General features: G+C 45.2%; 1 protein-coding gene across 1 annotated transcript in view; it reads left to right on the forward strand.

The window, feature by feature from the left end:
* Window positions 1-1,691: 1,691 nt before the first annotated feature.
* pitpnc1a (phosphatidylinositol transfer protein cytoplasmic 1a) overlaps window positions 1,692-14,313 on the forward strand; it is a 28,986-nt gene continuing 16,364 nt past the window's right edge. Inside the window, exon 1 of the mRNA XM_076024162.1 lies at window positions 1,692-1,816. Coding sequence (XP_075880277.1) covers window positions 1,769-1,816 — 48 coding nt within the window. The 5' untranslated portion in view covers window positions 1,692-1,768. The remainder of the gene's footprint in view (window positions 1,817-14,313) is intronic.

The following is a 14,313-nucleotide window of genomic DNA, read 5'->3' on the forward strand; positions in this document are numbered from 1 at the left end:
GTGGACTCTGGCGAGACTGGGAACACCTGTTGCACAACAACGCAGTATTTATCGCCGTCATGGCCGCTTTTGTAAGTGTTTGTTGAACGTGGCGTACGCGTCTAACAGGGGTTATTGTTTGCATTAAGCGGAGCTCCTGTAGACGCAGTGGCTCGTCTTCTTAATCACCACTAATCAATGTTTATAAATTGAATCAATCAAGTGACGTGTGCATGGCCGTTAAATCAGTTTGCGTAATAATTATTATTATTAATATTATTATTGTTGTTGTTATTATCATTATTATCATTATATTATTATTATTATTATTGTTTTTATAAGTGTAAAACATTAATGACAGCTGGTTCCAGCTGGTTGTATATCTAGATGGATTCTGACATCTAATTATTGTGAAGCAAAACTTGAAATCGACACGGATCTCTGGTGACATCAGCTGGACAAAAAGAGCATTACAGCTAACGCAAAAATACCCCTGTCGACGTTGCGGCGCGTTAAACCTTTGGAAAGAGAGGGACTAGATTGGTGATAAGTGCGAAGATAGATTTTCATGATGGAAAGAGCAGTTTGAAATTTATGTATGTCAAAGTCAAACTCACCATCTTTAGATTGACTGTCGAATTTAATTGAGTAAAAGTGTTTAGCTTAAGCGGTCATTAGTGAACCGCGTTTTTCACTCGTTTGTTTGTTTGTTAGTTTTGGACGAGAGAAAGGACCCCCATTCATTTGTTATCTTATTCACGCAATGCAAAGTTTCACCGAACCAGGAAGTTCGTTCTCGCCGGCTAAATTTCAGGACAATGGCCAGTTCCGGTTCAGAACCAAGGTCAGTTCTGAAACTTGACGTTTTATCATGCGGTTTCATATAAAGTATATCATTCGAATAACAACACTTATAAGCGTGTTTCTAACATTCGTGAACTTTGCGAGTATCGGTCTGGAGCAAATGATTCGCGTATAGAGTATAGGAAAGAAAGAAAAAAAGGGACTTCCGGTCATCGCTTCTTCTGCGGGAATATGAAGAACGAGTCTAACTTTTCACAATCAAACCGTCTGTGCACTTCAGCGTTTTCCGACATCGTGTGACTCGCCTCGCCGATTGGAATGCTTTTACTCTGACGCTGGGGGTGGGGGGCACCTGCTTCCTGTGTCTGCTGCGCACGGCTCCGCGCACGCTTGCGCATCCCTGCCCGGTCTGAGCTGTGGGGAGAAACTGTGAGCGGCATCTGTAGGCGCGCTCCTGCATTAGTGGAAGTGGCGGACGGAGTGAAAGAGCAACACAACAGAAGAAGCTCAGAGGCGGGAGAGACGGAAGAAGAAGAAGAAGAAGAAGAAGAAGAAGAAGAAGAAGAAGAAGAAGAAGAGCGACGGCTGATTTGCTTTTCTTTTCTCTTTGTGTTCCCTTCCTCTCCTCGCTCGAGAGGGAACGACTTGTTCCTGGAGTTTGGTGCCGTGTCCTCTTCTCTCCTCTCCACCACCTCCTGCGCTGCGGACGTCCTCCAGGGACCAGCACGGTGCGCTTGGAGAAAGTGACAGCTGCTGATAACACGGCGGCGGGGGGGAGGTCGGTGTCATTGTCGCCCTCGGGGGAGGGAAAGAACGTTTTGTACTGAGAGACCCCCCCGAAGCGCAGACGCCCCGAGAGGTTATTGCCGATGCAGAAGTGAGGAGAGGGATTTTTTTATTTTTTTTATTTTTTTATATTATTCTTTTTGGCTGAATTTGCCAGATCGCTTCTTCCGCTGCCTCCCCCCTCCAGCGTCGAAGTGCCATGTTAATAAAGGAGTACCGTATCTGCATGCCCCTCACAGTGGAGGAGGTAAGTTCGCACTCGTGCACCGAACAACCTCGCCTTCAACAAAAACAAAGGCTGCGAGCGTCGCGGCGTGGTCTGCAAGTTTCTTGCTCCATTTCCGAATAGAAAAGTTGCGCCGGTGGCGCGCAACTCGTTTTTTTTTTTTTTTTTTTGCGCCCATTAAAAAGAACCGCCGCGCTCCCGCAACTCAGGTGCGACCGCGCGGTGGGGCTGCTGCTGCTGCTGCTGCTGCTGTTTTCTGCTGCACCTTCGCTGCGTGTTCCAAGCAAGTTGTGCAGGAGAGATTGTGTGCTGCAGAGATGGAGACAAATAATAATAATAATAATAATAATAATAATAATAATAATAATAATAATAATAATAATAATAATAAAAGATGCTATACTGTGAGCGTGCATACGCATGCGTCCCAACAAGTCAACAATCATGTTTCTTATCACTTAACCTCCACCGCTTCTCCTTCCACGCAAAGACTTTCCTTCAACGCCTGCACTATGTGCTGCTTATGCAACTGCTGCATGACATACGGCGTCAGCGTGGCAGCCGTCTGAAATGCTAAAAAGCAGGTTCAATGCATGTTTGCGATCAAGTTTAACCAGAAGACTCAGCTCTCTCACCTCACGCACCTGGAGGTTGGGTTTGTGGGTTAGGATGAAGGAGCCTGAAGTCCCCCCCCCCCGCCCCACAGTGACACATATCGACTGGGAGCAGTGCAGCTGGGTTTTGTGCTGCACAAAGGGCACAATTAGTCCTACTCAGTGCCCATTTCACGCTCATTTCTCCTCCTTGGGCCCGGTTTGAATGATCAAAGTGTCACATTCAGCCGCACGGCCTGAAGTTTCTTTGCCGTTCTGCCGACTTAACCGCATGTGACTGCAAGCGTCCGCGAGAAGTAGGCAGAGAGTGCGAGCGCGGGGAGGGCTCATTCCGCCGTTGCTTCGGACCTCATCAACAGATGTTCCGGCCGGAGTGTTTTTATTGAGTTTACCCGCACCGCAGAGGTTTTCCACACACCATTTACCCCGGGTTACGATGTGACACGAGCCGAGGCCTCGCTTCACCTCTTAAATTAGTGCGTTGCCATGATGGCGCCGTTAAATTTTATCTCCATTATCCGGCCCGTTAGTTTCGCCGCGGCCACCGGGGGGAAATTGCGCGGCAGTTCGGATCGATGGGGACTTGAGCGCTGAAATCTCGCAAAACCTCAACAACGGAAAGAGTTTCCAGTCGGTTTGGGGATTGTGTTACCAGACAGCGTCTTTTAAATTGCGAGCTCAGCAGGAGGCGACTGTGCCCTTCCAAACCACAGAGTTAAAAAACAGAGGAACGACGGGAAGCAGAGCTGCTGTGAAGAGGATTAGAGTGGATGCTGTGGCGGGGCACCTCTTTTTCCAAAGGTGAACGACATTTTTACGTTAAACAGCCTTTGAGGAGGCTTTATCGGATAACATTCTATCGTTTTGCTCCCTGCTAGCTTTGGCAAGACTTGAGTTCTGACCCTATACACAATACAATAATATGACTTCATCTGCAGATATCATGGTTTTCTGCTGCTCGGGGGTCACACCAAAACAAACCAGTGCAGGCACATCCTTAGCGACTCCTGACGTAGCAAGCGCTGAACCTCTCAGCAAACAGGGACATGATGTGAATTTTGTGAATGATGTCTCATGATAAAGCAGGTCGATGATACTGTAAGAAAGAGGACGCACCTCTTGCTATTTCTTTTGTCGTTTTTTTTCCCTGTGAATCGCAACAACGCAACATTGGCTACCAAGGCTTTGTTATTATTAAAAGAGGTTCACATAGTGTTGTAGGCTTGGTCTCGGGACTCGTCCCAGACTCAGAGGCATTTTTACTCGGTCTTGTCTCGGTCTCAGACTGGGTGGTCTCTGGATTTTTTAAACTGAAACTCAATTTTCTGCCTCTACTCCGTTTGTTTGGTTGTTTTATTATTGCATGTGTATTTTTTAGGGATTTTTTAACCACATCGATTTTTTTTAAGAGGATTGGAGAGAAAAAAAATGTAGCTGGCTTGCTGAGTGAGAATAATTCTCTTGGGCAAGGACTCAAAAAGAGTCATCCATATTTTTAATCAGAGGCCGAAGTCGTCATTGATCGCGTTCTTGCTCGATAATCAGGTCTGCCGCACTTGTCTGTGAGGTACATGTTTTTTATTACCAGGACGCTGCCTTATCACTTCTCGTCCTGAGGGCTGATCGACTCCTCGCTCGGCTGGTGATGGAAGACATTGCTTTCTCCTCCGGCCAGCGAAAGGCTGCTGTTTGAGCAACTGCCGCCATTGATTTGTCACCTGTTTTTACAAATGAGCATCTGCGATCTATGAAAAACATTTTTTTTTTTTTTTGTAATGCACGGTCACACGCACTGATATCACATTGGCTCAACGCACAGTAGAGCTGTGGAGCTCAAAGAATGTATAATGTCGCGCAGGCCTCTCGCTCACTTTAACGCCACCTCTTAAATAATTATCACATTCGGACAAAATTGAAAATTTGATTTCATACCTCCAGTCTTCTGCATAATTTTCACCTCCCTTTTACACAACTGACAGTCACGAATCCATCACCTCGAACGCCGCTGCAACACTCTGCTGCTTCACTCGGCTGCTTTTTTATTTTACGGCGATGGCGACCATTTTACCGCACCTGGGCAGACAGAAAGAGAGGATGTCAGACCGACAGGGCGAACGGGTCCTTCAGATGAGCTGAAGTTGAAGCACAGCGTGAAAAAACAAAAGCAGACGCGCTGTCATAACGCATGTGAGGGTCACGTAAGGCGTTTTTGTTTTTACGGCTGCTTATATCTGCCTCACGTTGTCTGTTACATCAACAACTGAACACTCAATGTTCACAAATGGGGTTGACGTCAGGGGTCAGAGGTCAGACAGGTTAGTAAGGAAAACGTCAACTCTAATAAACTACTCGTTCCGACCAAGGTGTGCAGAACATCATCTGCAAAAACACACAACCAAGTAGTATTAATATTTATGACCAATTCATTAGGCACACAGTATTGGCAGGGTGTATTCAAAATGGTTTGTGAGTGTGTCTATCGAACAGAAACATAAATGCTAATTCTATGCGGGACTAGAGGTTGAACTTGTGTCTTTAGGATTTCTGCACAAAGTGTCCTGGCTGTGGTCTCTGTGGGCCTGACAGAACGCGTGGTTCTATTACAGTGACATCAGCCAGTCAGAAAGGTCAATCCCCGGAGGTTTCCATGTGTTTATGTCGAGTGCGCGCATCGCCGTGTGCCGACGTGCCCCACAGGACGTCTAGTTCCACATCCGAGATCCTGTTTCTCCACAGAGGAGACGAATGACGAGCCCGGTGCCTCTGGTAGCCTGAGCCACAGAGGGACCGGGCTCGCTCCATCCGCCCCGGGTCTCCAAGCAAAACCTGGCAACCCTCGTGCCGAGTCAGTCAGTCCATACATTCTTTCCAGTTGGCTTGAAATATCTCTAGTACGCTCTGGACGCTCGCTGCCTCATCCATTACCTGGCAATATATCCTGTCATTAATCAGCTGCTCACTGTTTACCTCCTCTGCTCCGCCCAAGCAGCCGTCGCATCGCTCGGCCCGCCTGATTGATCAGCGTCTTGATAACGACCTGCGGAGCGTGCGTGTACAATCTGAGGCTACTACAACGTAGCATTGCTCCAGTTCAAACGAAAGAACCATGGCGATACATTGTATTCCAGATTGCAATGTACATATGTTGAATGCTGAATGACCATAAAATGGAAATCTGCATTGTGTCTCAGGTAAATTGTCAGTTTTCAATAAGTAAAAAAAAAAGTCAGCGTTAATCTCTCCAGCATCTTCAGTGTCTGGAGATACAACAGTGTTGCTTTAGTGCTGCTAAATAAATAAATGAATAAACAGTTTAAGGCTCATCTCTCCAGAGACTATGCTCATCATCACTTGTCAGCAGGCCTTTAGCGGAACCATCCCGGAAAATTCTGCTCCGGTTTTTCGGAGACACGGAGTGGCAGGTGTTCCGTCACGAGTTTTACCTCGTTCAAGTAGTGCAGTCTGGGCACTGATGACATCACCTTGGCCTGTTGTCCACTTCAGTGAGTGGTCAGGGCAGAAGTGGGACTCATTTTCTGCTCTTGAGTTTCAGAGTGAGTGGCTCACTTCGGTTCGCGACCCATTTGGTTAATGCAATTTGTGTGAGAGGCTGCAGTGGCGCGCAGCTCTCTGCAGCCCAATCGGAGCAAATACAAGTTGCTTCATATGATGCGAGACCGGACCATGCACCCTTCTATACTACTGTATATGATTTCATACCATTTCATGCCATGCTGTGTGATACAGTATGATTCCATATTATACCACACCACCCTACCAAACTACACCAAGATATTCCATATTATAACATGCCATGCCATATAACACAATACCATGCCTTATGATGCCACGTAATCCCATACCATACCATAAGATTCCATACTATACCGTACCATAGCACACAATGCTATACAGTTTTATTGTCTTCTTGCACTGCTAGTTCTTTATATGCACTCATATGCGTCATTTCCTGTTTACACAGATGAATCATCAATGGAAACAGCACAAATAGAGCCTGTCAATACATGAGTAATGAATAGGGTTTAATACTCCTACAAGTACAAAAGATGTGCCATGCTATATTGCACAGACTTCCTGTTCAAAAGGCTTTTATATCAATTGATGGTGATAATGTTACTGAGCCACATTTGACTCTCAGACAAGGAGCTGGATTTTTTTTGGGTGTTGTTCAGTTGTTTCACTGCAATTTTTACCTTAGATTTATATCTGCGTAGAAAAAGTCACCTCTCTCTAATGAGATGTCAGAGCTCCTGCAAAAAAACAGACTCGGATGTGAGCCAGCGACTCTTCTCCCTGCAGCCCGTGTCTTATCAGGGCTTGACATCTGCAGTGCCCTGTTATTCCTGCCTCTGGCTCTGTGTTTGTCACACATTGCAGCGCTGAGCTTCCAAAAAGGGGGCCTCGGGGGTTCGAAGAAGCGCTGGCACATTTATAATGGCCCTGTGCACACCGCCAACATGCCACACACACACGCTGGATATACACGTTCTCAGAAACAAAACTCGGCTCTAGTTCCAGGGAATAGACAAGTGACTTATAAATGATGGATTTGGCAGTGTTGTGGTGCAGCGGCAGAGTGCTGCAAAAAAAAAAAAAAGAAGAGTGACTGACACTTATACTCCATTCTACGAAAATAAATCAGGGACTCTAAATAAAAGGAGAGTGCTTCATATCTGACAGACAGGACATCAACAGAAGCTGGATATCTCTCCTGCTCCCACTCATGTGTTTGCCAAAGCGGCTGTTATTTTGATTACATGTCAGTCACACAGGCTGCCACTTTGGAACAGAAGAAAAATAAAAGAGACTGAACATCTCACGTCGGTGCTCAAAGTCCTGCGGGCTTTACACATACATCATTTCTCTGGTCCATATTGTTTTCATGTTTCCAAACTACAAACAGCTGGAAAAAGACTCAGAATTTGGTGCATAGTGTGGCTTGGTTGCAATCTATTTAACAACATCAGAACAATCGTGGAGAACGTCACTTACAGACGTTAAAAGACCATAACTGAAAGATCTACAATAGCAAGATTTGCCATGGAACGCGCTTCGGGTAACAGTCGTCCTGTCAGCCGTTTTAAAGGCGTTTTTTTTTGTATTGCGGGCTATGGGGAAAATGCTTTTTGGGCCCAGTACCTTGAGCGGTCACTGGGAAAAATTGGTGCGCCACCATATTGCCAGTCCGGTATCCGGTTCTTGTAATTCATCCATGGTGTTAAATCAGTGCGAGGAAGGAAAAAGATGAAGGTCAGAGGTCAAATGTTGAATACATTTTCGGGAGAATGTGGCTCGTGTGTTTAGTACGATGTGTTTTTGTGTGTTTTGTGGATATTTGCCGAATATGACGCTGTCTGGTGATTCACTCACAGGCTTCACTGCCTGTTGACATCACGGTCAAGGCAGGAAACTCTTCATCTTCTTTTCTATTCGCTCCGCCTCCTCTCCTCTTCCTGTCCCGCTACAAGTAAACCTTACTTATTGTCCGCATCCTACGTCAGCTGGGGGCGGCGGAGGGAAGCGAACAATAGCTCCTGAGAATAGACGCCGTGCTGACACATCGTGGACGTGCTGGTGGACAAGATGCATGAGAAGGGAAGCAGCTGGACGTGTCACGTTATAATGTGATCAGCGCGCGTGTACCGTGACTCATTGTCCGGTCCGACCGACGCTCGCAGCCACGTTCTGGGCGAGACCAATCTCTCGATTGCTGATCAGAAAGGAAAAAAAAAAAAGAATGACAGCGACAATTGCTCGATAGCTCATCGGAAGAAATAATCACACACGACGGCTGCATCGCCGAGATCGCCGGCCCACTTTGAGGACTGCCGGTCTAAAGAACCGTCACTCAATTTGATTGTCCCAAGACAGGTCGGCGTCGAGTGGGCGGGGGAAAGCTGGAGGTGGGGAGGCGGGGCCAAGGATGGTTGTGCCAGAGTAAGTCAGTGTAAACACTGACAGCTGTAGCCTGGTGCTACCTGATGCCACTATGGCAGTCTATATATGGGCTTCACTTTCCCAGTTATTAGCTTAATCCCACATTTGATCACATTGGAGATATATAGTAGCATTTAAATGCTCACAAAGAAACGTGTATTTACAATGGAACAAATAGTCGTTTTTTTTTTAGAAAAACAATACAACCTTAAGCAGCAAATTACGGACAGGAGAGCGACAGATATTAAACTATCTCCAAACGCTTTCCCTGATATGAGGCTGTCTGGGAAATTAAAGCCACAGGGGAAGTGAAGATATGCAGACGCACAACGGTGCGACTTCATGTTGGTTTAGGGGTTATGTGCCTTATTGGCTGAGGCCTAGCTGTGAAGATAATCAGCCGCTGTCAGGGTCCAGTGTTTGCTTTCAGTTGTCCGGGTAGCAAAACCAGGTTTTTCACAACACGAAAACTGGTATTATTTTTACATACACATGCAAAAAAAATGTATACTTTGAAAAATCAGCCACAAATGTCACTGGGTTTTCTTTTGGTCTCATTTAGTTTAATTTCTAGTCGTGAAGAAATGAGCTCCTTTCCCAGATGCCCACGTGAAGTCAATCTAATGGATTTCGGAAAATTTCCTTCTAGCGGGTAAGTTTACCAATTGATGTCCAAAATGTAATTTGGCAAGATGACCAATAAGACGCTGGCTCCCAGTCGACAAACACTCACTGCACCAGTCTGCACAAAATTTACTAGCCGTCCAAAACAAGGCTGCGACAGAACAGCATCCACTCTGTGCTGCCCTCCACCCCTCGTTCATATGTTAACTAATACTGCACTCTAACCCCGGTGGTCATGGGGAAAATGTGCGCTTAGTTTTTTGTTTTTTTTTGTTTTCTTTTGGTTTAGCAAATCAAAGCGAGTCTTTTGACACATTTGGCTAATGAGCAGCATAATTATCATCTGATCCTTTGACAGCGCTTGCTTTCAGAGGGTAATTAAGAGGCACTGGGCCGTCCTCCTGTCAGCTCCTGAGCCACTCTTCAAAAGATGTGCCCTGGTAACACGCTGCAGACATGGAGGAGGGAGGGAACCAGGAGTGAACCTGAAGATGTTGAAATGCTCTGTGCATTCAAAAGGCCATCAAGGTGTCAGTGTCACCAGCAAAATCAACCTTTGAAATCTTAAATAGTGCTATTTTATTTATTTATTTATTTATTTATTTCATGTTTTTGGTTAATGTTAATTGAAATGTAATATAATTGTGTTCATCTCATAACTATCTTATTTTATACTTAGGAGCATTTTGGTAGACATCTGAAAATGCAGTCCAGTTGTAATCTGATCCAATCTAATCTGATTGTATCCAATCCAAAACTGTCCCAACCACACCCATTTAATCTGATCCAGTGCAATCCAAACAACTCTATTCTTATCCAGTCCAAACAAACTCAATCTAATCTCGTGCAATTCAGATTTAGATTCAAATGCAATTCAATCAAATCTGATCCAAATCCATTCCAAATCCAGATCCAATCTAATCTAACCTAATTAATCCTAATCTAATCCAAATGATCCTACTGTAGTCCCATCTAATCTCATCCAATCTAATGTAATCCAACCTGATCTAATCTAATGATGAATTCACCTCTAAATCTATTTTTTAGCCAATTACTGCCGTTTTCCTCACCAGCAAGCAGAAGAAAGCTTTGCAGAAGAAGTGGGCTGTTCTGCGCGGCTGCCTCTCGGAACAGCGGCATGGCAGAAAGCGAGATGAGAGCGCTGCAAAGAGCCAGCCCTGTCTTTTTATCCACACAGAGAACGCAAGTCTTCAGAAAGTAGGCAGAGAGTGCTCGTGAATACCAAACAAGCACAGGAGGAAGAAGATCTTCCCCGGAGAACGCACTTGACTTAATTCATGTCGACACGCATGTGCATCAGGAGATGGAAAAGTTTTTAAAGCATCAGCTCAAAATGACTTTAAAAAAAAAAAGAAAAAAACTTTCATCTGGCAGGCCTCAGGTGAGTTTGATATTATTAAAAGATTAAAAATGTAGGTAGAAGTAAAATTAAGTTTGAAGAGCTGCCAGAGCAGACGACTCACCTGCCATCATTCCCTTCTACTTGTGATAAAAAAATAAAAAAAAAAAATGTTATTTTTCAGCAATGACTGCCAAAGTACCCTTGAGACAAGCACATATTCACGCAGTAACCTCATTTGCGGCGTCTCACGTGAGCGACTTGCTCGGAACTTGGCATGAAACTTTATATTAAAGCGCCGCATAATGTCCACACTATTCACACATTCCATTTCTGCATTCCGGCTATTGTTGGCGTGGAGGTCACGGTCGCTGCTCCCGCTAGTAAAATATCAGTGGCTGACAGCCCACGAGGATCATGTGAGCCGGTTGGTCGGGTGTAGCGTATTCGAGAGGAGGCAGTGACACACGCCGCAGCTGTTGCGACTCTGCTACACGCTAGATCTGACACACTGCAGGTAAACGCTTTTAGGTTGAGTGTTTTTTTGTTTTTGGCAGTAATGTAACAAAGGAAGGAAGTGGGTTCTGGATCTGGATCTTTTTAAGGGAAACAAGACAAACAAGAGCCGGAACGTGTGTCAAGAGGAGGGCGCTAACCTTAGAATGCAGCTTTAGCATTTTAGCAGCAGGCTTAGCACTTCAAACGCCAATCAAATGTGTCAGTTTGGAGCCACTGTCCGTATTGTTTAAGCAAGCATCTTGTTCTTGAGAAAACAGGAAGCAAAAAAACAAACAAAAAAATACAAGACATTTGCAAGCGGGCCAAGCTAGCTGCAGCTTAGAAGATTAGCATGGATGCTGAAGTTGCAAGAATTTTAGCACAACCACATGGGTTTGTTTTTTTTTTGCATTATAAGAAGAAAAAAATGCCAGTGAGCGACAACGACAGTCAAACAGTTAACAAATAAATAAATAAATAATAAATAGTTTAACAGTTAGTATGCGGTGAAAGAACAAACAAACATCAAAATAAGACTGGGGCTGCACTTCTGAAGAGTCGCTGTGTGGTTTGAAGCCGTGTGAGGCTCAGGATCAAGAGGCATCTGATGTGCAACATAATAAAGAGTTGCTAGTGGCGACGTGGGAGTCGTAGCCGGCGTTTCCCCACACACACCCGCCGCTCTCCGTCGCCAGGCGTCAAATGCGAGGACACACTTTCATCCCCTTGCACTCGTCACATGAGAGTCCAAGGCTAGGAGGAAGAGTTGGGAGTCCAGGTCGGCCGCAAATCCTGGAACTTATCGAGGAGAGACGAAGAGTGACCAGATGGTGGTCAAACTTCCTCCTCCTCCTCCTCCTCCTCCTCCTATTCCTCCTCCTTCTCTGCTGTTCACTGTAAATGATTCTTCAGCTGACGAAGCTGTCAGCGGCGCAGCAGGACAGAAGCACCATGGTGAGAAGGGATTATGTAACTGGACAAGGAGAATCTTTTTTCCCATGTTTCTGCGAGAAGGAGAAATGTGCAGAAGTATCACTCTCACATCTAGGGCATGAGACCGAAACCAGCGGGGATTCGGCTTTTCCGCTGGACTGATAATACACAACAAATAGTCCAGATTTTGTATTTATATATATATTTTCTTAAACAAAACAAAAAGCACAGCTTTTTTGGAAAAAAATAAATAAAATCATGACAGTAACCTGTGGGTCGCCTGCAAACATGCCTGCTCGGAGACAGTCGTTTAAGGTCCTGTGTTATGCAACACTCACTACGCCAATGTTTCCCCAACAATAATTTGCTTCTGCAGTCTAGTGAGCCTCTGGCGACAAGAAGAGTCACGCCGTTACTTCTCCTTGCTCGCTCGGCTTTCCAGAAATTGGTCGTTTGAACACAAAGTCGTGCAGAGCAGGAGGAAAAACCTGCGGAATTAGAACAAGGAGGAATCCCTAATTTGCCTCTAATTAAAAGCGATCCATCCGCCTACGCCCCTCTTGTTTGGCCCCGTCAGACCTTTTAATACACCAAGCACCCCCAATTAGTACCTGATTAAATTCTGAGTGCTTTTGATGGTGGGTCCACTTGAAATCATTTGAATTTTAATATCCTGTGTGCCTGTTTTTTTGTCTTTCGCTGACCACGACGCAGGTCTCACCCAGGAAATCGTGTCCAAAGAACAAAGACGAAAGACAAAAACGAGCCGTGCGTCCGTTTGCGGGCTGCTAGGAAAACCGCCTGCCACTAGCTTACCCCTTTATTTCCATTTTTACAATGTGCCTTTTTTTTTTTTTTTTTCTTTGACTCATGTTCTACCTGAGTCATTGAAAAACGTGGGCCGGTTTGATTTTAATTTGCCGTCGGAGATAATAATACTACAAACGTAGCTTTGCCGTCACAGGGGCGTCTCTCCACCGTTTCCAGTCGCAGAGCCGCCCGTCGCTCCAGGCTCCACTCGAGGCGGAGACAACACAAGACGGTGGAGCGGACTCATATTGCATGCAAGACCAAACCAGGAGAACATTTTCCCCCTCTTTCATTCTCTCTTCCTTGATCTGCTCGCTGTGCTCACAATTCCTCATCTCTGCCTCCTATCTCAGCAGGCCTGTAAGAAGTACACACACACACACATACACACTCTCTCCCTCTCTCTCTCTCTCTCTCCCCCTCTCTCCGTCTATGCATAATAAATGAGACGGGTTTTCCCCAAGCTACCAGAAACTCCTGTTGTACCAAAACACTCCCGAGTAGCTCTGAAGGGACGAAAGGCTTACGTAAGCAGGTAGAGGTGCTTCGTCTTCATCCGCCGACAAAGCAGAGAATTAAAGAAAACAAAAGGGCTATCGAACACTGACAGTGCAGCGTAGTCTGGGCACACAGCGTGTGCGTGTGTGTGCGTGAGCCCACACGTGGAGCGAGTCCGCTGGTTAATTCAGGAAGTTCGGCTGCTTTTCATTTACTTTCAGAAACCAACTTCTCACCTTCACCGTCCCCCTCCCCCCCCCCGTGCCACGTCAGGGAAAATTACACAATTGCTGGACAGCGAGGAAAATCTTGCAAATAAATAAATAAAATGTGGAAGTAATTTGGGTCAGTCCCGACAGACAGACGACAGAAGATATTTCAGTCAGGCGGCACAAATTGACTTGAATTTTTTTCCAATCACATCAGTCAGTTTCTGATGTATGTATATATATATATTTTAGCAAAGCTGTCAAATGATTGCAGCCGCTTTTTCACAAGTGCGTGTAAATCACACATCAGCCGACTGCAATAACACTGAAAAAAAAAAAAAAAAAAAAAAGTGTACACCTACAGTAAATACAGAGGATGGTTTAAAATGGATGGGACTTACACAGCAGTGACACCGCCGTCATTAATCCTATAAAACCATTTGCATCATATTTGATCTGTGAGTTTCTGAGACCTATTTCCTATCAGTAGAGTGGAGTATAGCAGCAGTGGTCGTGGAGATTTCTGTAAAATAAGCATTGTCTGTTTTGAGAGAAGCCATATTCATAGGCACTTTTATCAGTTAAATTGTTGTAAATTGTGTTATGTGCATTAAACCTGATGCTGAAGGTAAACAGGGTGCTTTTGTCCTACATGGTCGTGTCACATTTTGTAGTGTATATAAATATATACACACACTTTTTGATGACTTCATTGATCTACTTAATGGTGGAAATGCCATTGATATGCTATTGTTTGTGTGTAACATTGGAACTGCTGTGAGCAAAATCCAAACATATCGAATAAGAATAACGTAATAAAAATATCAATTGTTATTCACTCATACGTAATTTTTTTTTGGTTTCCGTCACTCAATTTGAAGGAAATGTGACAGGACGGTGGCAGCTGCAAGGCCTCAGGCCAGCGTACCGCCCCAATGTGGGGCGGAGGCAGGCGGCAGGTGAACACAGGAGCCCGTCCGTCCAGTGCCCTTGGAGGCAGAGCGGGGAGAGGAG

The sequence above is a fragment of the Nelusetta ayraudi genome, unplaced genomic scaffold (genome assembly GCF_046127955.1).
Source record: "Nelusetta ayraudi isolate G7.1 ecotype Tasmania unplaced genomic scaffold, CSIRO-AGI_Nayr_v1 ptg000016l, whole genome shotgun sequence".
In the NCBI taxonomy this organism is placed as follows: Eukaryota; Metazoa; Chordata; class Actinopteri; order Tetraodontiformes; family Monacanthidae; genus Nelusetta; species Nelusetta ayraudi.